This window comes from Mesoplodon bidens (assembly GCF_964165515.1).
Source record: "Mesoplodon bidens genome assembly, chromosome: 10".
In the NCBI taxonomy this organism is placed as follows: domain Eukaryota; kingdom Metazoa; phylum Chordata; class Mammalia; order Artiodactyla; family Ziphiidae; genus Mesoplodon; species Mesoplodon bidens.
In genome coordinates, this window is record NC_138172.1 from 68,870,395 (window position 1) to 68,891,917 (window position 21,523).

At 51.0% G+C, this 21,523-nt stretch overlaps 1 protein-coding gene across 3 annotated transcripts in view; it reads right to left on the reverse strand.

The window, feature by feature from the left end:
- The window catches only part of CPNE5 (copine 5), a gene marked incomplete at its 5' end in the record, with an annotated part of 92,115 nt that overhangs the window by 21,538 nt on the left and 49,054 nt on the right, over positions 1 to 21,523 (reverse strand). For all 3 annotated transcript variants that reach the window (XM_081246687.1, XM_081246686.1, XM_081246688.1), the window contains 2 exons: positions 6,418 to 6,522; positions 11,324 to 11,427. In XM_081246687.1, the coding sequence (XP_081102813.1) occupies positions 6,418 to 6,522; positions 11,324 to 11,427 (209 nt within the window). The remainder of the gene's footprint in view (positions 1 to 6,417; positions 6,523 to 11,323; positions 11,428 to 21,523) is intronic.

The window sequence follows — 21,523 nt, forward strand, 5'->3', positions numbered from 1 at the left end:
TTTTTTTGTTTTTTAAAATAAATTATTTTATTTTATTATTTTATTTTATTTATTTATTGTTTCTGGCTGCATTGTGTCTTCATTGCTGCATGCGTGCTTTTCTCTGGTTGCGGCGAGCAGGGGCTACTCTTCGTTGCGGTGCACGGGCTTCTCATTGCAGTGGCTTCTCTTGTTGCGGAGCATGGGCTCTAAGCACATGGGCTTCAGTAATTGTGGCACGTGGGCTCAGTAGTTGTGGCTCGCGGGCTCTAGAGCACAGGCTCAGTAGTTGTGGCACACAGGCTTAGGTGCTCTGCGGCATGCAGGATCTTCCCAGACCAGGGATCGAACCCCTGTCCCCTGCACTGGCAGGCGGATTCTCAACCACTGCACCACCAGGGAAGCCGTGGCATAGTTTTTCACATGGAATTTACTTCAATCAGGGACCTGAGCCTGGGTACCTGGGCTCTGCAACTTCCAATTCCTGGAATGACAAGGCTGAAAGTGACCTTGGTGGCATCCTAGCCTGGCTACTTGGCAGATCACCAGGGAGCTTTTCAGACACACAGACCCCCAGGTCCAGTTCTTGGCAGCTCTGGACAGGGTCCAGGAATCTAGGTTGAAAGGCTTCCCAAGTGGTTCTGGTGTGCATGTTCTGGAGGGATGACCTCCAGCCCCTCATTTTCAGATGGGGAAACTGAGCCTTAAGGGCGCCCAGTGACTTGCCCAGGGTCACACAGCTGGTGCGGGTCTGAGCCAGGACCCTGCCCCACAATGCTGAAGTCTCCCAGTCCTTCCCCAGAGCCCCCCAGCTCTGCAGGGGACCTTCAGGGACCCCAGCAAGGAGAGCCTCTCTTCGGACCACCAACACCAGTCCCTCAGGTGACTAGATCAGTGACAGCCAACATGCTCAGAGGCTATAGGAGGACCCCAGTCATAGCCACCGCCAAAAAAATCACTGGGGAGAATTTTTTTTAAATCTCACTGCCAGAAGGCATGATTTAATTGGTCTGGATAGGGCTCAGGTACATGTAGTTTTTAAAAGTCCACTGGCTGATTCTAATGTGCTTCCAGAGCCACTAACCTCTCTAGATGAAATTACTGGTTTTCAAACTTGGTTACACATCAGATCCCCCGGGGAGCTTTAGCAATCCTGATGCTGATGCCTCACCCCAGAGATTCAGAATCAATTGGTCTGGGGGTGCAGCCTGTGCAGGGGAATTGTTAAAAGCTCCTCAGGGGGGCTTCCCTGGTGGCGCAGTGTTGAGAATCTGCCTGCCAATGCAGGGGACACGGGTTTGATCCCTGGTCTGGGAAGATCCCACATGCCACGGAGCAACTGGGCCCGTGAGCCACAACTACTGAGCCTGCGCGTCTGGAGCTTGTGCTCCGCGACGAAAGGCCGCGACAGTGAGAGGCCCACACACCGCGATGAAGAGTGGTCCCCGCTCGCCACAACTAGAGAAAGCCCTCGCACAGAAATGAAGACCCAACACAGCCTAAATAAATAAATTAATTAATTAATTTAAAAAAAAATTTTTTAAGCTCCTCAGGGGATTTGAACTTGCAGCTGAGGTTGAGACCACTGAGTATGAGATTCCTGTGCCAACTCACCTCAGTAGCAGTCACAGCCAAGTCTCCAGGGATGGCTGCAGGGAGTCAGATTAGCTCGGAGACCGAAATCTCCAGAACTGGGGAAGAAGGAGGTGCCCAGAGGCAGGGGAAGGCAATGGCAGAAACCAGACACAGCTGGTCAGTAGCAGTTCTTGGCAGGGAGCCAGTGTCCTGTGGGTCTCTGAACGCGTGGGGCAGGAGTGACAGAGCGGGGTGTGTGAGCCTCAGCAGGCCAGCAAGGATGGGGGACGCTGGCAAAGACGCCAGGCTTGCCCCCCAGCACACCAAGCAGCTCTGTCCATAGCCTCCTCTGAGCCGAGCTGCAGGTCTGCTCCTAATGAGCCTCTTCCTCTCCCAGGCAGGAAAAACAGGAAAAGGTATGTTTCCCTGATGCTTACAAGTCCCGAGAGCTGACAGGCCTTGAGGGGTTCGCCCTAAACTAACTGAGTCAGTCCATTACTCTGAGGAGCTGCTGGGAGGAAGAAGAGCATCGAGCCTCACAGGCCCAGGGCAGTGAGGCTTGATGGCAGAGGTGCTGTGCAACCCCAGCTGTGCTGCACTGACTGTGGCTCCTGTGTCTGAGTTAAGCTTGTGCATGTGTGAACCAGGGATAAGACACTCCTAACTGAGGCCATAGTATTGGGCCCAGCCCCTCCCGGTGCTCAGGGTGTGGTGGGGTTCAAAGGAGAAGCAAGTGGTTCAATCCAGGGGCCGAAGTTTGGGTGATGTGACAGCCCCCCAGCTCCTGGGAACCCTCTCCCCTCTCCAGGTGAAGACCCAGTACCCTTAACACCCTTCTAAAACCTACTTATTCGCCATGAAGGTGTGAGTGAGTGATAGCAGCCCGACCCAGAGGAAGCTGGTTTAACAGGGACAAATCCTCAAGTCGCAGAACATTCAAGGACAGGGCAGGGGGACTTCAGGGAAGGCAGGAGAAGTGCCTTCATCACCCTTCACTCCACTTCACCCCACTGGAGGGCTAGACTAATTCTGTCCCTGAGTCCACTTCCTCTGACTCAGGTTCTGCTCAGCTGGGTCGCTTGGATTTGGTCTTGTGTGGACTGGAAACACAGCAAAGGCAGGGGCACCCCAAACCAGGGGAACCCCAAATTACAGGGCCAGCCCAGAAGTGACTTCTGGAGAAGGGACATGCACCTTCTCCTTGCCCTGGCAAGTGACATAATCTGTGGTCCTCCGTTTCCCCATCTGTGAAATGGGCATGTCACCAGTACCCACCTTCTAGGGTTATTGTGAAATTTAAACTCACAAAATAAGATACTGTATTTAAACCAATTAGGACACAATTTGGCCCATGTCCTAAAGACTCAGTAAAGCTTAATAAGATTAACTCGTTTCCACCCCCATCATTCCAAGAAGACTGCCCTTTCTCAGCAGATCCCTGGTTCTCACCCCGTGGCCCTCTTTTTCACAATAGTAGTTGATATTTCTGTTTGAACTCTCTCCTCTCAGCTCCCTGACTATGGCTGCCCTCCCCCTGGTCCCTTTTTTTTTTTTTTTTTTTTATGGTACGCGGGCCTCTCACTGTTGTGGCCTCTCCCGTTGCGGAGCACAGGCTCCGGAGGCGCAGGCTCAGCGGCCATGGCTCACGGGCCCAGCCGCTCCGCGGCATGTGGGATCTTCCCGGACCGGGGCACAAACCCGTGTCTCCTGCATCGGCAGGCGGACTCTCAACCACTGCGCCACCAGGGAAGCCCTCTGGTCCCTTCTTATCTCTCTGACATCCCCCTACTCCTGACCTCGGCCAGCTCCCCTCCTGGGGACTCCCAGACCTCTGTTCTCCTCTCCCCTGGGAAGAACACCACTGTACCTGTCCCATAGCCACACACTCTGGCTCCCTGTCACACTTCCCATTTCCACTAGTGGTACCATTGTCTATCATCCTCCAAACTCCAAACCCTAATAATCTCTACGTCGCCTTCACTCCCATATCCAGGCAGCTGTCAAGGCCTTTTGAGTCTTCCTTCTACCTCCTATCTCGAAGCAGACCTGCTCAAGCCCCTGAGCAAACTCTCCTAGACCTGTCCTCCAAGTGTCCCACCCCACTCACCCCACACCTTGACCATTCATCAGCAGAGCGCTGGAGTTTAAGAACACAGATCCTAGAGCCAGCCTGCTTGGGTCCAGATTCTGGTGCTATTGGCAGTAAGACCCTGGGTGAGTTACTTAACCTCTCTGGGCCTCAGTTTCCTTATCTACGAGTTGTGGATAGTATTTGTACCTTTTTCAGAAGAGGTACTAATTGTTGGGAGGATTAAATTAGTTCACATACATCAATTACCTCAGAAGTGCCACAGGAGCCTTTGCTGTTATTATTATGACCCATGTCTCCCACCTTGGCTTGGGAGCAACCTCAGAAGGAGACTTGGGTCTGAGAGCTCACTGTGTCCACAGCACCCAACACGGTGTCTGGTGCCCTGCTGGCCTGGAAGACAGGGCTGCTGGATTAAACCCAATGTGTACTGTGAGGCTTCAAGAGGTGCCTCGGAAGTAGAGGAAAGCGGCCTTGTTTTCCTGAACAAGGTCCACCCTCTCCTGCCCTACGGAGGCCTCCCAAATGCCTGCACCTCCTGAGTGGCTGTTGGGTATGTGGGTGACCCTAGGGCTCAGCAGGGGGCAGGTCTGCTCACTCACCAGGCCAGTGTGACACACCTGACATCTCCATTAGCACCACTGTCAGTCACATCACAGTTAATCTGTCCCTGGCTTTGGAGGAGGGCCCAAGCTGCCCAGCCATCCTGGAGGGAAACCAGTCCAGGGCTCAGCCTGGGAGGGGGATGGGAGCCCACCTGGGCTTTCCTCAAAGCCTGCACCTTCCCCAGACACCCGCAGCTCCTCCGATGGCTGAACGGAGAGCCCAGGCCTCTGAGCTGGGCTGCCCTCCTTACAAGGCTGGATTCTGAGGCCCTAGGAGGCCTTCCCTGGGATGCGGGTTGTGGGGGGTCAGCTGGACACCCCACGAAACCTCTAGGCAGTGCGGTCAGAAATCCCAATTCCTTCCACCCCTATGAGACTGGAGCTGCCATGTTCTCCCATCCCCCAACCTTGAATTTCCGCTCCCTTCCTCTCTATCCCAACCATTTTTCCTACATCCCTTGTCCCCAGGAACTGACGCCCCCCACAACCTTCCACCCTGCCCTGAGCCTCCTTTAGACCCTATTGCTTCAACCCCTCCCATTCCCCACCATTCCAGAAGCCCCAGGACCTGGCTAGACACGGAACAGGGGTTTGTTTGGCTGAAATGCCTATTTTTGTTTCCAGTCTCATTTTGCACAACTATTTAGCTATCTAAAATATACGTGTGCACATCTGAGCTCCCTGTAAGCCCCCTGAAGATGGAAATGCGGCTACATCCCCTTGAATGCCACACAGCTGGAGGCGCAGTGCTGAGCACATCTAGGTGCTCAATGACCACCTATGGAACAGACTGTGGCTTTTCTGTCCCAGCCGAGAGGCAGGAAAAGAAGCCACTTCATCTCCTGGCTCAGCAGCCTAATAGGGAGGGAGACAGGGGTGCCTGGAGGCCATCCGTCTGCTCGCTCCTGTCCCCTCACCTCACCGCACATACCCTGTCAGCAGCCACTGTGAACAGAGTGCCAGGGAGCCCAAGCCAATGCCACCATCCAGGATGCCCTGAGGTATCTGTTCTGACACCCTAGGGCTCCTGTCGGGGTGGCCAGCAGAGGCCCAGCTTCCTCAGGGCTGCCTGGACAGCCCTGCCCGAGAAGCCCCTGCCAGCTCGCCCACCTGCCTACAGCAACCACCAGGAAACCAGGCTGGGTTCTTGTGACTTAACACAGACCAATACCGTGTTACAGCTCCCATCCTACGTGTCCCCTCTCCCCCCTGCACTTGCCACAACCTGTAATTATATGTTTCTTTGTGCAATTATTGGATTAATGTCTGCCTCCCCCACTAGCATGTAAACTCCAAGAGGTTGGGTGAAGGGTGAAGACTGTGTGTTTTGTTTCCTCCTGACTTCCCAGCATTTAGTGCAGTGCCTGTCACATGGTAGGGCATCAGTAAACGTTTGTGGATGAAATGCAGAAATGCTCTGCATACCAGAGCCTTAGCATGTAGGTTGTGAGCTTCAAAGCAGCCCTACAAGGTAGGTGGATGTTTAGGTACCCAGTTTACAGATAAGAAAACTGAGGCTCAGACAGGTCAAAGCTTGCTCAGGTTGAGAGTGCTTTTTTCATCACAGAGCCAGGATTGGAAACTAGGTATCTGGTATCTATACTCAACAATCTACACTCAAACAATGGTGGGGTGTATTATGAGTAGGCTTTGTAGCGTCAAAAAATTCCATGAGCTGTTTGCACTGCATCCCTCACCCCCATTTATGGCAACTCATCTGGCAGCGCATATCCTGGGATCCTCACTCCCCAGAGTCTCTCAGCCAGGAGTTGGGGCTGCCGGGGACCAGGTCACCTCTACATGCATCTAGAGCCGCCATCTGGCCCCCACCTGCCCCTCACTGGGCACAATGAAAAGACCAGCTACTAAGCTCCAGGCAGGGAGCCCAACACCCACCAGGGCTCCTCTGAAATCCTTGGTACCTCCCATCCCCCCAACCTGGGAGGGCTTCCACCAATGGGAACGTCAGACTGGGAGGAAAAAAGGCGGGGTGTGGTGAGGGAAGGGCAGGGAGCCAGAGGGATCCCCAGTTCCACCCTGTGCAGGGCCACCAGCACGCAGCTCCAGGAGGCTCTGATCGGATCGCTCGTACTGATGGGATGGCCCTCATCAACGTGACCGTGCCACCCGCACCTGTGCTTGGGGACAGGGGACATTTTCTCATCTCACCGATCATAGTCCCCGTTGCAGAGGGCTCTCACAGGAATGGAGAAAGTTTGCCAGACTGGGTTTAGGGTGTTCTTCATGACCTCAGTCTTGTGGCAGATGGTGAACCTGGCAAAGAAGAGAGGGATGTCTGTCAGTCCTGGCTCCAAGGGAGGCAGAATTCAGATCACCAGAGGGGCTGGCTTGTTAATCTCTGCAGTTGCCAGACAGTAGAAACAATGGCTTCGTGAGGTGATGAGCTGCCTGTCACTAGCAGCATCCAGGCAGAAGCTAGACAGCCATTCCTTTTTTTTTTTATCTTTGTATAAACTTCAGTTTATTTTATTTTATTTTTTTAACATTTTTATTGGAGTATAATTGCTTTACAATGGTGTGTTAGTTTCTGCTGTATAACAAAGTAAATCAGCCATACATATACATATATTCCCCATATCCCCTCCCTCTTGCATCTCCCTCCCACCCTCCCTATCCCACCCCTCTAGGCGGTCACAAAGCACCGAGCTGATCTCCCTGTGCTATGCAGCTGCTTCCCACTAGCTATCTATTTTACGTTTGGTAGTGTATATATGTCCATGCCACTCTCTCACTTCTTCCCAGCTTACCCTTCCCCCTCCCTGTGTCCTCAAGTCCATTCTCTACATCTGCGTCTTTATTCCTAGACAGCCATTTCTTGATAACACTACAGAAAGCATTCCTGCACCAGGTAGGAGTGTCAGGAGATGTGGTTCTGGCCCCCGTTCTCTGTGTGACCTTGAGCAAGGTTGTCCCCCTCTCGGCCTCTATTTCCTTGCCTATAAACCCAGGGAGTTGGCCACTATTAGACTTTCTTCATCTGAGATCCATGGAAGGATCTGGGGATGGGCTTTAGGGGTCTGTGAACCCTTGAAATCGTCAGTGGAACTGGGTGCCTGAGTTTCATGTGCGTGCTGTTCCCCTGTCTGAAGGACTCTCTCCCAAATTTCCATGTTAACGGCTCACCTCCTCCCTTCCTTCAGGTTTTGCTCAACTGTCATCTGTTCGACATGAGCACCCGCCCTGAGAACCATTATCTAAAATTTACAGCCCCCTGGTCCCCTGACTCTGAGATCTCCTAGTCCCTTTCCATACTGCTTTTTCCATCCCATCTGTTACCATTTGACATTTGACATGGTCTACCTTTCTCCTTATTTCTTTCATAGTTTGTCACTAAAATGGAAGCTCCATAAGGGCAAGGGTTTGTCTTCCTTGTTCACTGGTATATCTCTAGTGCCCAGAATAGCACCTGGCACTTAGTAAGGTGAATGTAATATTTTTTTCAGAATGAACTAATGAATAAATGTATTTCTCAGAGGAGAGTTTCCATAGCTCTCGCTGGCATTTCAAGCCAGTGAAATTAAAGCCCCTGGCTTAGATGATCTCTAAGACCCTTTCAGCTCTTGTAGTCTGAATCCATGAGCTTGCTTTGCAAACTAAAAGTGCAGAACTGGCTTAATCCCAGCTGGGCCCCAATCCAGCGCCCCTGCCCACTCCCCATGCCGTGCCTGACTGGCCCCGCCCTGGAAGCCTGCCCTGCCACGTGGAGGGGCAGCTGGAAGCCAGAGTGGAGCTCAGGGCAGGGGCTGTCCCCATGAGATTTCCCAGCATCCACCCCAGCTACCTCCTGGATTGGAAAGGTCATCCAGGAAGGTGCCTGGGCCCCGCCCATACCCACACAGCCTGTGCCATTTCTTCCCTGGCAATTTTCAAGTCAAAATGTCATTCCTGTCACCATGGCTCAGCGTTTCTCTTCTGTGCTCCTTCTCGCCCACCCACTGGAGTGTGAGGTACATGTGGGAGACCTCCCCACACACTCCAGAGCTGGTGATGGGGACAGGAATGGGGACAGGGAAAGGAGGGGCCACAGCTGCCCATGGCTGGGGCAGTAGGTCGGGCAGGAAGAGGAACCTGGACTGGGGGAGGGGGCAGGAGGGAGAATCAGGAGGAGCAACTGGTGGTGAAGGGAGGGAGGTTCGCACCCTGCAGAAGCCCTAACCTCCCACCTGGAACAGGCGCACAGACCTGCTGTGGACCCTCCCCGTCTCCCCACCTCTTTGGAACCACTGCCTTCTCTAGCTCCTCTCGCTTGCCAGCCAAACTGCCTGACCAAGTCTTCTAAGCTATTAGCCTCATTTCCCCCCTAGGTCTTTCTTCCTGAGCCCTGTGTGGTCTGTTTTCTGCTTCAGACTCTTGCCTGAAACCACTTTCTTTAAACTCCCCCAAGCCCCCCCATCCCTTTGCCATCACTAAATCCACAGGCCCCTCGATCCCCTGATGTACTTGCCGTGGGGGACGAGGCCCTAGTGTGGAAATGGTCCCTGCAGTCATCTCCCAGCTCAACTCAATTCATTTCAACACACACTCGGGACGTGGCCGTGGGGTGGGGGTGTGAACCAACGGGGTCAGACAGATATGGGCTCCGGCCCCAGGACCACTACCTCCAGCTGTGCAGCCCTGGGCAAGTGACTGAGCTTCCCAAAGAACCGTAACTAACGCTGCCGGACCCTGTTCTAATAACCCGAATTAACTCATTTAATCCTCACGGCTTCCCTGGGAGGGAGGTGTTATGATTCTCCCCATCACACACACCAAGAAACTGAACCGCAGAGGGTAGGGCCCCACTGTCCAGAATGGTAGCCACTAGCCTCACGTGGCTATTCACATTTAAATTAACTAAAATGAAATGACATAAAGAATTCAGTTCCTCTGTCACACTAGTCCCTTTCAAGGGCTCAGCAGCCATACGTGGCTGATGGCGACCATAAGGGACAGTGAGATACAGAACATCTCCACCATCACATAAAGTTCCATTCAGTTAGACACTTGCCTAAAATTACAGAGTTAATGATTGGCAGCGACTGGCCGAGCCTGGCTCTCCATCACCACATTCTTGCTCCCAGACCAGTGATTCTGATTGAGGAAGACAAGGTATGTGCAGTGCCAGGAGCATGGGTGCTCTGTGGATGCTTCCTGCCCTTTTCCCTCCTGGCGTGGCATTTCACTCCCTGTGGTCCCTCTGGATCGGTTTCCCCAGCTGCCCTTGGTGTCCCCTCACCCCAGACAGATCCAGCCCATGCTTCAAGCGAAACTCGCCCCCAAATAAACCCCCATCGCCTGCCCCATCTGACCAGCTCCTTTGCCATTTTCAACAGTCTGGGTTCCCTGCAGCTCGTCTGCCAGGGAGGGGGCGGTGGGCGGTCCCCACCCTAGTTCCGCAGAGCCAGGTCTTGCCCTGCCCTTTTGCCCATGTCCTCCTCTCCCTGCCTCCTCCCCTGCATTTCCACAGCTCTCCTGGCGCAGCACCTCCCACCTGTTCACTGCGTCAGTCACGAGTCTCTCCCTCTCCCCCGCCCCCTCCCCACCCAACCTACACACCGCTCTGCTAGAATAATCATTGGCAAACACTCTGCAACATGTCCATCTCCTGTTCCACAACCCAAATCCCTCCCTCCTGCTGGCCAGTCAGCCCTCGCCGCTGAGACAGGCCCTGGGGCAGCCCCTGCCCTCCTTTCTGGAGGGGACTTGCATGGACATTTCCATGGGCGCCCAGAACATTACTCAGACCTTTTCCTCCCTCCCTCAATCAAGTCAAAGTCAACAAGAATTATTTAAAGAAATCCTGCTAAGAGTCCTACGGTGAGACAAAAGATCCTTTTGTTATGCAAATCATCATACCTAATTTCCCTTGTTTTGTACGTTAGTTTAAAAATCAGTTTTCCCTTCGACTGAAACATACCTCCTCCCTGCTGCTGCCCTGCCTCCCAACACACACACACACACACACACACACACACACACAGCATGCGCACGCGCACACGCACACACACTCACACACACACACACACAGACCCAGAATTTCAGATTCTAGGGGACTTAGCGAGGCCTCCCTGCCCTCTGTTCAGGGCACACTTGCTTTGCACACACTGTTTCTCCAGCCTGTTATTCTTCCCTGCTCCTCCCCCCACCCCCAAACCCCAAACCCCCGTGGACCCATTTTTTCCCTCTCCTTCAAAACCTTCTTCCTAGTTCCCTTCTCCAGCAGCGTTTCTCTAATTAACCTCCCTGGCCCCGCCGCTTCCTCATTCTGCAGAATCCCAGCTAAGCAGCCGCAGCCTTCCAGAGCTGTGGTGCTTAGAGACCATGGAGACCACCTAATCTAACCAGATCATTTTACTGATGAGAAAACAGGCCCAGAGAGGGGGCATACTTGTCTAGGGTCACAGAGTGAGTTGGAAAAGAGGCTTACGTCCCAAGACCCTCAACCTAGAACCTGTCCCTCTGTGTACATCACTGACCTCCTACATTGCCCAACGAGTTGTGTGTCTTTCCATCATATTGTGGGTGGCTTCCAGATTAGGGAGAGGAGAGAAGGAAATGGAGGCTTCAAAGATGGGAGGGATTTTGAATGAAGCCTGGGGGAAAGGGGTCCAGATTTGCCAGGCTGAGTAGGAAGTAGTGGGGGGAATATGTGTAGTGGGGTGTTAGGAAGGCTGTGGGTGAGTGAGGACAAGGCTTAGAGATGTGGACTGATGCATGTGGAAGAAGGAATGGACTATCAGAGGGGCCCCTCATTCCTGCCCTAGCCCTGTTTTTGCCCGCTCCCTCCATCTCTGACATGCCCAGTGCCAGCCATTTAGTAATGACCCTCAGAATGGCACTGTGGGCTTGCAGTCTGCCCCTTATCCCCCACCAGCCCCATCTGTGCGGCCAGGGTACTACCTTGGAGCCCCTGACTTCCACCCAGAGCCCCTGCCCTCTCTAGAGCAGGGGCCTCAGGGCAGCAGCAGGAGGAGATGGTCCAAGCCACCCCCGCCCGGCAAGTCACCACGGTCCATCCCTCCCCGCAAAGCCCATGCCCCCAGAAGTGGGGGGGAAGGGTTGCCGGAGAACTCACGTTCCGTCCTCGTTGCTTCTGTAGAACACCAAGAAGGGGTCAGACTTCCCAAAGAAATCCTTCTTGTCCAGCTTGTTGGCACAGAACTGCATTGTGGCGACATCCTGGTGGGAAGGAGGGAGAAGAGGGGTGTGAGGCACAGAAGGCTGGAGGGGGGCCCTGTCCCTATGGGGACACAGCCCCAGGGCCTGGGGATTCTGGGCCCCAAGCCAGTTAGAAAGGAGAGCAGCTCACACTGCCCCGCACCACGTGCCAGGCCCTGAGCTAACACTTTGGAGGGTCTCATTTCATCTTCAAACAACCCCACCCGGCAGGTCTGGCGGAGCAAGCCGGGCAGTGAAGCAGGTGGATTCTGGAGCCGGCTGACCCAGTTTGAATCCTGGCTCTACCACTTTGTAGCTGTGTGACCAGGCCAGGGAGGTAACCTCTCAGAGCCTCAGTTTCCCCTCTGTAACATGGGTCTGATTGCAGTACACACTTCAAAGGGCTGTGGTGAGGGCTGAATGAGATCAAGTGTGCGAAGTCTGGAGCAGAGCGCAGGCACGTCACCCACTCGGTCAAGGTTCATGCACGAGGTATCATCACTATTGTACTGAGCGGCTCAGAGAGAGGTGCAATGACTAACTCAAGCCACTCTGAGCTTGGTCACCTAACCCCAAGCCCTAACCCCAAGCCCTCGCTGGCCACATCGCCTCATTCCCTTACATGACTGTATGGTTCCTAGAGGACATTCAAGTTTAAGTATCACTTTCACATGCACTGACTCACAAGAGGCTCATCTAACTCTGAGGTAGCTAGAGCTGGACCATGACCCCCCCCCATTTTGCAGCTGAGGAGCCTAAAGCTCAGAGCAGGGAGCAACCCCTACAAGTTTATCAAACAGAGCCCTGGGTTTCTGACTCCCCTGACTAGTTCACGGCTTTGGCTGACCCAGACCTAACACTCAACCCAAGAGCATAAGGAATGTACCAGGCCTAGTGAGAATCGGTTGACCTCTCCTCTCACACGGCTCCTAGCCCCTCAGCTCGCTGCACCCAGCTGGGCACTGGGCAGAGATGCCCCCATGTCCTCCTCTTTGCCCATCCCCGTGTGGTCTCTTCAACCTGAAAGCTCTGCATCCTGACAAATCAGCTGTCAACTGGCCAGAGCTCAAGGCTCTGTCAATAGTCCCTGGGGCCTGGCCTGGCTCTTGAGGGAAGCAAGGCAGGAAGCAAGCCACCCAGCTCTCTCACGCTGCCCGCTTCCTCTCAGTGGCGAAGAGGGTCTCTGGAGATCAGTGTCCTACAGTCCAGTGAGGACCAAAATGGTGGCAGGGATGAAGATGCAACCTCTCACAGCTTGAAGGACATGGTCAAAGGTTGGGGCAGTGGGTACAATATAATGGTTAAGAATATGGTCTCTGGGCTTCCCTGGTGGCTCAGTGGTTGGGAGTCCGCCTGCCGATGCAGGGGACACGGGTTCGTGCCCCGGTCCGGGAGGATCCCACATGCCGCGGAGCGGCTGGGCCTGTGAGCCATGGCCGCTGGGCCTGCGCGTCCGGAGCCTGTGCTCCGCAACGGGAGAGGCCACAACAGTGAGAGGCCCACATACCGCAAAACAAAAAAAAAAGAATATGGTCTCTGGAGCCAGGCTGCCTGCTTCCATTCCATCCCCTTACTAGCTGTGTGACCTAGGGCAGGTTACTCACTCTCTCTGTGCTCAGTTTCCTCATCTGTAAAATGGGGGTACAGGCAAGGCCTACCTCATAGGCTTGTGAGGATAAAATGAGTTAATTGAGTACAGCGCTGAGAACAGTATATTACACACACTAAGTACTGTGTGTGTACAAGTTATGATGATTTGGCTATTTCTCCCCTCCCCACACCCACTGTGTATGGTCTCTGTCCCTGCCCCACTCCCACCTCCACCACCTCATATGCCTTCCCTCAAGGACATCTGACAACAGCAAACAGAGCATCCCTCCATTCACTTGCTCATTCATTCATTCAACAAACATGTATTAGATACCATCTGTGTGGGCCTGTCACTGAACTCAGTGTTTTACAGCCTTATCATATTTAGCCCTCAAAATAATCCTTTGTTACTTTTTACAGATGAGGACGCTGGGGGTTGGAGAAGCTAGGTAACCTGCCCAAGATCACCAGCTGGCAACTGGTGGAGCAGAAATTCAACATGTATGAACTCAACATAATTTCAAAGTCATGCCTCTTCCAGCACAGAGCACACTATAGTTCACAAGGCCTGCTTCCCTGTATCTTTAGAGTTGCTGATTTCTTCTGACTCGGGTCAGGGCTGGACTCGGGTTAGCCTGGGCTGAGAGGGTCTCCTGAAGGGAGGCCCTGAGGGGCAGTGCTGGGGCACAGTGGCCAGCACATGGAGGCGCCCAGGTAATGATGGCTTTTATCATGTCCCTCAGCATCACCCACCTGAGAGGGACAAGGAAGCCAGATTGGGGGCTTCCAAGGCCTAGAAGCCCCAGGAATCTGAGAGCCTCCTGAGAAATCTAGGACTTCAGACCTGGAATAGAGAATGGCTGATTTATCGAGCACTCACTCAATGCCAGGTGCTGTGTTAAGCCTTCTCTTTACATACATTATTTCACTAAATCCTCATTATAACAGTATGAAGTAACTCCTCTAGTCTCCCCAGTTTACAGATGAGGAAACTGAGGTTTTTAGAGGTCATCCAAGATCACACAGTGGTGGTAACAAAGGCAGTTAGACTTCAGGGGTTTCCCTCACACCCTCCCAGAAAGATCTCTAGCCTTCTAAGTCCATCCCCAGCAGTCACTATCTTTCCCCGGGAGAAAGTCCCAATCCCATCCCATGCTGGATGGAGGGAGCACTTCAAATGCCTCCCTGGGGAGTTCCATCCCAAGGTCTAGAAAGAGGAGGAAGCCTAGGACCTGGTAGGCTCCTCCCGGCACTGGCTATATAATCTGTGGGACCCACTAAAAGGGAAAATGTGAGGTCCTTTGTTCAAAGAGTATTAAGAGATTTCAAGACTGTAACAGCAGAGCATTAAACCAAGAGCAGATCCTGTGTGACTGAACAGATCACATGCCCATAAAGTGGGCCCTGGCTCCTCCCCATGGATGGAACCAGCAGCATCAGAAAACAGACCAGACTTTGCTGAGTAGGAGCCCCAGCAAGGAATGCAAAGCTCTGAGTTCTAGTTTGTCCCAGCAGTTCTTCAAGCCCTCTGAGCCTGTTTCCTCATCTATAAAGTGATGCACTGGACAGGATGATCATCACTGTCCTTTTCAGCTGGGCAGTTTAGGTTTTGGTGCTGGTGCCACAGGGAGCATACTGGGAAAGGGGCGACATCTGGGGAAGGCTGGTGCTCAGGGGACAGTCTGGGAATCCAGGATCCCTCCAGCCTCCCCAGACATAGCTTGGTGGTTATCACAGTGACCTCTCCCACATTTGGAGGTCACCTGTGTGACACCTTCACCTGAATGAATACAGGCAAGCCGCACATGACACCTATACTGGTTGACTACAAAATACACACATATATTTGAAACAACCAAAACAGATGCTGCAAAATCCAGAGGCAAAGCTCTTATTTTTCCTTCCTAGGAGAACCCCTGCGGGCCCTGCAAGATCAGGGAGGGGAGTAGGAATATCAGAAAAATATTAATGCAGAACTTAATAGACCCTAACTTCCAGGACTATTTAGTGCTCCACGGGGAGGGCCATGGTCCCAGCACAGCACCTGCCAAACAGAACAGTACAAAGGAGCCACAGACACCTGGTTGGAACCCCAGCTCTGCCATCTACTAGCTGAGCAGCCTGGGGCAAGCAATTTAACCTAAGTCTTGGTATTCTCCTCTTGAAAAATGGAGTAATAATGCCCCCTGTGAGACTGTTGGGAAGACCAAGGGAGATGATATATGTTAAGTACCAGTCCACAGTGCCCAGCATAGAACAGCTAAAAGAATAGAAGCCAACACTCGCCGAGTGCCATCTACTCCTGGGCTGACCCATATGGAATTGCCAATGTTCAACTTGTGTTTATCTACGATAACTACAATCGTTATTCCCATTTTAAAGCTGAGGAGACTGAGGCACAGAGAAGTTAATACCCTTTCCTGAAGCTACAAAGCTTAGTAAGAGGAGAAGCTTGGATTGAAACAAGACAGTCTGGCTCCAAAGATTAATAACTGAGATTCAAAATGATGACCCCGAATCATCAAGATAAGTTTAATTATGTTCTGTAGCCTCAGTTTGAGAAGTCAGAGAATTGTGAAATCCATTTTAGAAAAGTCTCCTCTATGCAAGCTAGCTAAAAAAAAAAAAAAAAGACTGACTCTGAAATTCATCTAACTGGAAACATCCGCCAGTGAGCCACATCTCATTCCCCCACCCCACCCCCATGGCAAATATGTGGGAGGCATTGCTGGGAGCTTATTTTGTTCTTCAACCTGATCTGCCTTCCCTAACGCCACCCAGACGCAGAAACATTCGCCAAAAGCCCATTATGATAAACTGTACAGGGCCATTGTCAAATCCGTGGGCATAAGACAGAACTTCAGAGAGCTTTCTAGGCTATAACCAAGGCAAGCTTCCTCCCTAATGGGTGTGTGGCCCATGGGGAGCCCGTGAGACAAGGAGCATGGAGCTGCCTGGGGACTTGCTTTTGAAGGTGCCTCTGGGTTATGTCAATAGTCCTATTTACTATGCTTCAACCGTTCCCCTTAAATAAGGGTTAATGAATGAATCAACCCTTGATATACATGTGACCCCAGGAAGAGGCTAGGAAAGAGGCAATAAAATGCACTGGACCAGCAGGATTAGGGAGCAGCAAATTCTGGCTGAGGGTCAGAGGTCCTGCTGTTTGACATTCTCAGCCTGAGAGTGGGGCTTTCTGAACACATGATATGCCTTTCCCAAACCAGAAGCATCTCTGGAATCAACTGCAGAGATGATAAAACAGCTCCCGCAATATATAATTTTCTGCAATTTCTGCCTTTTCACCCTATCTTTTAAAAAAACATATTAAGTTCTTCTAAAACAGCAGGATTGCCTCAATTTGCATCTTTCCGCATGTTAATCAGGCTGCTTGGGAGATCACAGCAAACAGCCTTTCTCTCTGGGATGGTGGCCTGGCCCACTCTAGCATGTTAGGCCTCCCTGACCCAGGAGGTCAGCAAGTGGGCTGAAGGTTGGGAGAGGGTAGCAACACCCCGGGGTGGGGGGGTTGGAGAATAGAAGGCTGCTCTGACTTGGGTCTTGCTGGCAGCCCCCAGGATCAGAGCAAGGATAAGGCAAGTGCAAAATTTAAGGGACTCCAAAAATCTCAATAATCAAAGATTTTAACGAGATTTTTTTAAAAGATTTTTTTGATGTGGACCATTTTTAAAGTCTTTATTGAATTTGTTACAATATTGCTTCCGTTTTATGTTTTGGTGTTTTGGCCGCAAGCCATGTGGGATCTTAGCTCCCCCACCAGGGATCGAACTTGCACCCCCTGCATTGGAAGGTGAAGTCTCAAACACTGGACTGCCAGGGAAGTCCCTAATGGGATATTTAAAAAAATCAAAATCAATGCAAAAATCCATGATACATAAAATATCAAAAATCTGAATAAAGCCATTTTACAGATGAAGAAACTGAGGCACAGAGAGGTCAAGTAACCTGCCCAGGGTCACATAGCTCGTAAGCAATGGCATTTGGTCTGGATCCAGAGCCCACGTTCTTAACCACTTTGCCCTACTGCTCACACGCTGTACCCTAAGAAGCACTTTTAAATAGATGGTGGAACCGTGGTGACATTTACTGTCTCCTCTTTAATATTTGCTGCACTTTCCAAATTTCCTGGAATTAGTACATTGCCTTTTTTAGTCTGAAAAAAGAAGACATTGATTAAAAAGAAAAAACCTATATGGGAAAAGGATCCGAAAAAGAATGGATATATGTATATGTATCACTGAATCACTTTGTCGTACACCTGAAACTAACACAATATTGTAAATCAACTATACTCCAATATAAAATGAAAATTAAATTAAAAAATAAAAAGAATCATTAGCCACAACTCTGAAACTTAGCATTCCAGTAGGGAGAAACACAACTCAGAGCTGGGGGTGATTCTGTGACCAGTGACCTTCAGAAGGGCTTCTGCATTCACAGAGGGGCCCAGAGCCCCAGCCTGCCTGGGGTGTAGGCATTCAGGGATAGAAGCAAAGACTCCATAGGCTAGAGTTTATTCTAATGCAGATGGTGAGTATTAAAGTTGGTCTAGGAGGCTAGGCCTGTTGCTACACATTGACGGGAATAACCACCTTGAGGTCAAGCTGGTTTTTCTCTCCTGTCTTAATGACTGACTTCTCAAGCAATCCAATCAGTTGTGTAACTGTTGATTTGGTCATTCAGAGGCTGAATACTACAGATTGACCGTTTTTCCTCCTGCTCTTTGAGGCTGTGTGTCTGGCATACTAACCAAAATCCATCAACTAAAGTTCAAAGAAAAATGGAACAATTCAGCTATGAGGATGTTCACTGCAGTATTAATTATACTGTTTCCTTTAAGAGAATAGCTTTAATAAATTATGGCTCATCCATAAACAGAAAAATGATATACAGCTATTAAAAATGTCTTCCAAGAATATCTAGTGACATGGGAAAATAAATCTGGTTACCATATTCTACTAATTATAAGAAAAAACTATATATTTGTACACCCAGAAAAAAAACCTTGGAGGAAATGCATCAAAATTTCACAGTGATTATCTCTTGTTGATGTTTCTATTCTTTGTATTTTCCAACTGTCTGTTAGAAACATGTTATTTTTCTAGCATCAGGAAAAATGTTTTTGTTCTGTTTTCTTACATCCTTTTTTTTTTTTTTTTTTTTTTTTTTTTTTTGCGGTACACGGGCCTCTCACTGATGGGGCCTCTCCCGTTGCGGAGCACAGGCTCCAGACACGCAGGCTCAGCGGCCATGGCTCACGGGCCCAGCCGCTCCGCGGCATGTGGGATCCTCCCAGACCGGGGCACGAACCCATGTCCCCTGCATCGGCAGGCGGACTCTCAACGGCTGCGCCACCAGGGAAGCCCCATTCTGTGTTTTTTTTTTAACCAGAAGATAATTTCTAAGACGAAAACATTACAAATTAACTTTTTTAAAAGGTGATGTCTGGATCCTGATAATTTATCATGAAGGACACTTACACCCCTGCTGTCCACACACACATTTTCCCCAAACATCAACCTGCATATTCTGACACTCAGAAAACCTTCACCACTTCCCCCCATTTCACCTTACCTCTTTCTTCCTATCTTTCTCCCTCCCTCCCAGGACTCTTCCTAAGCCTCCCATATAGAGACACTGGGCTCTCTCTGAAGTTTGTCTTTAGAACAATGAGAGTTCTGACTTTAACAGGATTCAAAGCTAAGCTCCCCGGCCACAAGGTCCCACACAACCTGGCCCCCACACTCACCCACACCCTTACCTCTCTGATGTCACTCATCACTCTTCTCCTGCTCCTGGGCCTTTGCAAGAGCTAATCTCTTTGCCTGGATCCATCTCCCCCCAGGTAGCTGCAAGGGCTCACTGCCTCACCTGTATGTATTTCGGAATAGTGTATAGTATATCCATGAATTTTCCTTCAGGATACTAAAGAGTTCTATAAAATATCTGTTATAAAAAAGAGGCAGGGGGCTTCCCTGGTGGCACAGTGGTTGAGAGTCTGCCTGCTGATGCAGGGGACACGGGTTCGTGTCCCGGTCCGGGAAGATCCCACATGCCGCGGAGCGGCTGGGCCCGTGAGCCATGGCAGCTGAGCCTGCGCATCCGGAGCCTGTGCTCTGCAACGGGAGAGGCCACAACAGTGAGAGGCCCGTGTACCGCAAAAAAAAAAAAAAAAAAAAAAAAGAGGCAGTGTGGCTTCCCTGGTGGCGCAGTGGTTAAGAATCCTCCTGCCAGTGCAGGGGACACGGGTTTGTGCTCCGGTCCGGGAAGATGCTGTGGAGCGGCTAGGCCCGTGAGCCATAACTACTGAGCCTGCGCGTCTGGAACCTGTGCTCCGCAACGGGAGAGGCCGTGACAGTGAGAGGCCCGCGCACCGCGATGAAGATTGGCCCCCGCTCGCCGCAACTGGAGAAAGCCCTTGCACAGAAACAAAGACCCAACACAGCCAAAAATAAATAAATAAATAAATTTATTAAAAAAAAAAAAAAAAGAAGCAGGGTTGAGGACCACTGCTGTACTGTGATTGCTGGTTGGCAATTTCTGTCTCTCTCTCATACTAAATTGGAAACTCTGGAAGGGCATGAACTGAGCCAAAGCATATCTGATGAAATGAAATGAATGAATACAGGAGCAGGCTGGTGATACCTAAAAGGGGCGGGGGAGGGGCAGCTGCAGTGTGTTTGACTCCCTTGGCTTGTGAGAGGTGAGCCACACTTTTCCCAGTGTGTACAGGGACCTGACTGGGAGGCAGTGAGAATGTGCATCCAGCCAGGATCCTCTGGCTCCAGAGCAAGGCTGGTCTGGGTGGCTGGGCTGGCAGCCCTAAGAGTAGCTAAGAGTCTGGGGAGGGAAAGGCAAGGAGCTATCTGCTCCCTGCACCCGCAACACCCCACTGCCTCTCTCCAGAAGCCCAGCCACTCACCATGCCTGCTAAAGGCTACTGGCCTGACAAAGACCACAAAGCCCACAGCTGTTCCATGTACCATGAAGACTCGGGACATCCCTGGGTGAGGGAAAGACTCCCTGAACCAAGGCTTGGGCTAGAATCCTGCAATCTTAGGCAGGTCACTTCAACCTCTCTGCAGCTGTGCACTGGGTTACTCATACCTACCCAGCCCTGAGCCCCATGGTGACAATCAAATAGACTGTTAACATGAGAGTCTTGGTCAACTGTGAGGACCATGCAAATACTGCTCAGTATTACACGGAAAAATCATTGTTTTACTGATGAGCATAATGAACTCTTTGGTCATTCAGGGCCCCTTCAGGAGATTAACTCGTCGTTGTCAACATCAAGTATTACTGAATAATATTTTGGATCAAATTCGGATTGTTGGAACTTTCTTGGTATTTAAATTCCAGATGAGAAGGGTTTTTCTATAACCCATCAAAGCACGCTGGTGACCCGCTGGAGTCTACTCTAATCTTTTGCTGGTCCCTGCCCGCCCACACCATCCCCATGGATGAAGGGAGGGTTTGTCTGCTTTGGCAGAATATATCCATTTGAGCAGGAAGCCCTGCTCTGGTGAAAAACCATCTCTCAGACTCCACCCTCTTCCTTTGATCCTCCTACTGAATGCTGGAACGACAGAAGCAAAGCCGTTCACATGTAATTATTTTAATTCAGCCAGATGCTGGGAATTAGTCTCTTTTCCTTGCAAGTATTCTAGGGAAAGACAGAACTCAGCCAAAGATGCCCCAAAAGAAAAGGAGCTGACTATATCAAGAGGAAGGGAGGGAGCCCCCACCAACCCCCACTTGCTCTGAAACAGCTTAAATCAAAGAAACTGCTGTCATCCCTGGATGAAGGAGGGGAAGGGAGGAGTGGGGAAGGAGGAGGACGAGGCACAGCCTAAGTGGTATTAAACCCAGACTGTTTACCAATCCTGGAAAACTAGACGAATAACAGTACCCAGCATTGTCTAGAGCTTTAGAATTTCCAAAGCACTTTCACTTACATTACTTTATTTAATTATAAACTAGGGAGGAAGTCACCGACTGAGTTATAAGTCACCGACTGAGTTATAAGTTATAGTTATAAGTTATAATCTAGGCTTCAGGGAATTCAGATTCAACCTTTCCTAGACACCCACTAGGAGCCCAGCCCCTGCTAGGCACAGTCACCTTCACGATCTCCTTTAATCCTCACAGCCACCCTATCAGCCCCAGCATACATGTGGGGAAACTGAGGCTCAGGAAGCTTGGACAGAAGCTCTAGTCTATGCATCAGCTGCATTCTCTCTCTTGTTGGGACTCTAACAGCGTTGAGGTCGCCAGCATATATAGGCATAGGAGTTTTCATCATCACCTGCTACTAAACATTGGTTTGTGCTTCCTGTTCATTCAATCACAGATTCACAAAAGAATCCCTGTGATCACCTACTGCACGTCACGCCCTCTGCTGGGTGTATACGAGGGGGAGGTTTAGTCTTGCGGTCAAGTTCCTCCAGACCCACTGAGGTAAACAGACAAGTAGAGAAACCAGATTGAGCAATTGTGTTTGGGA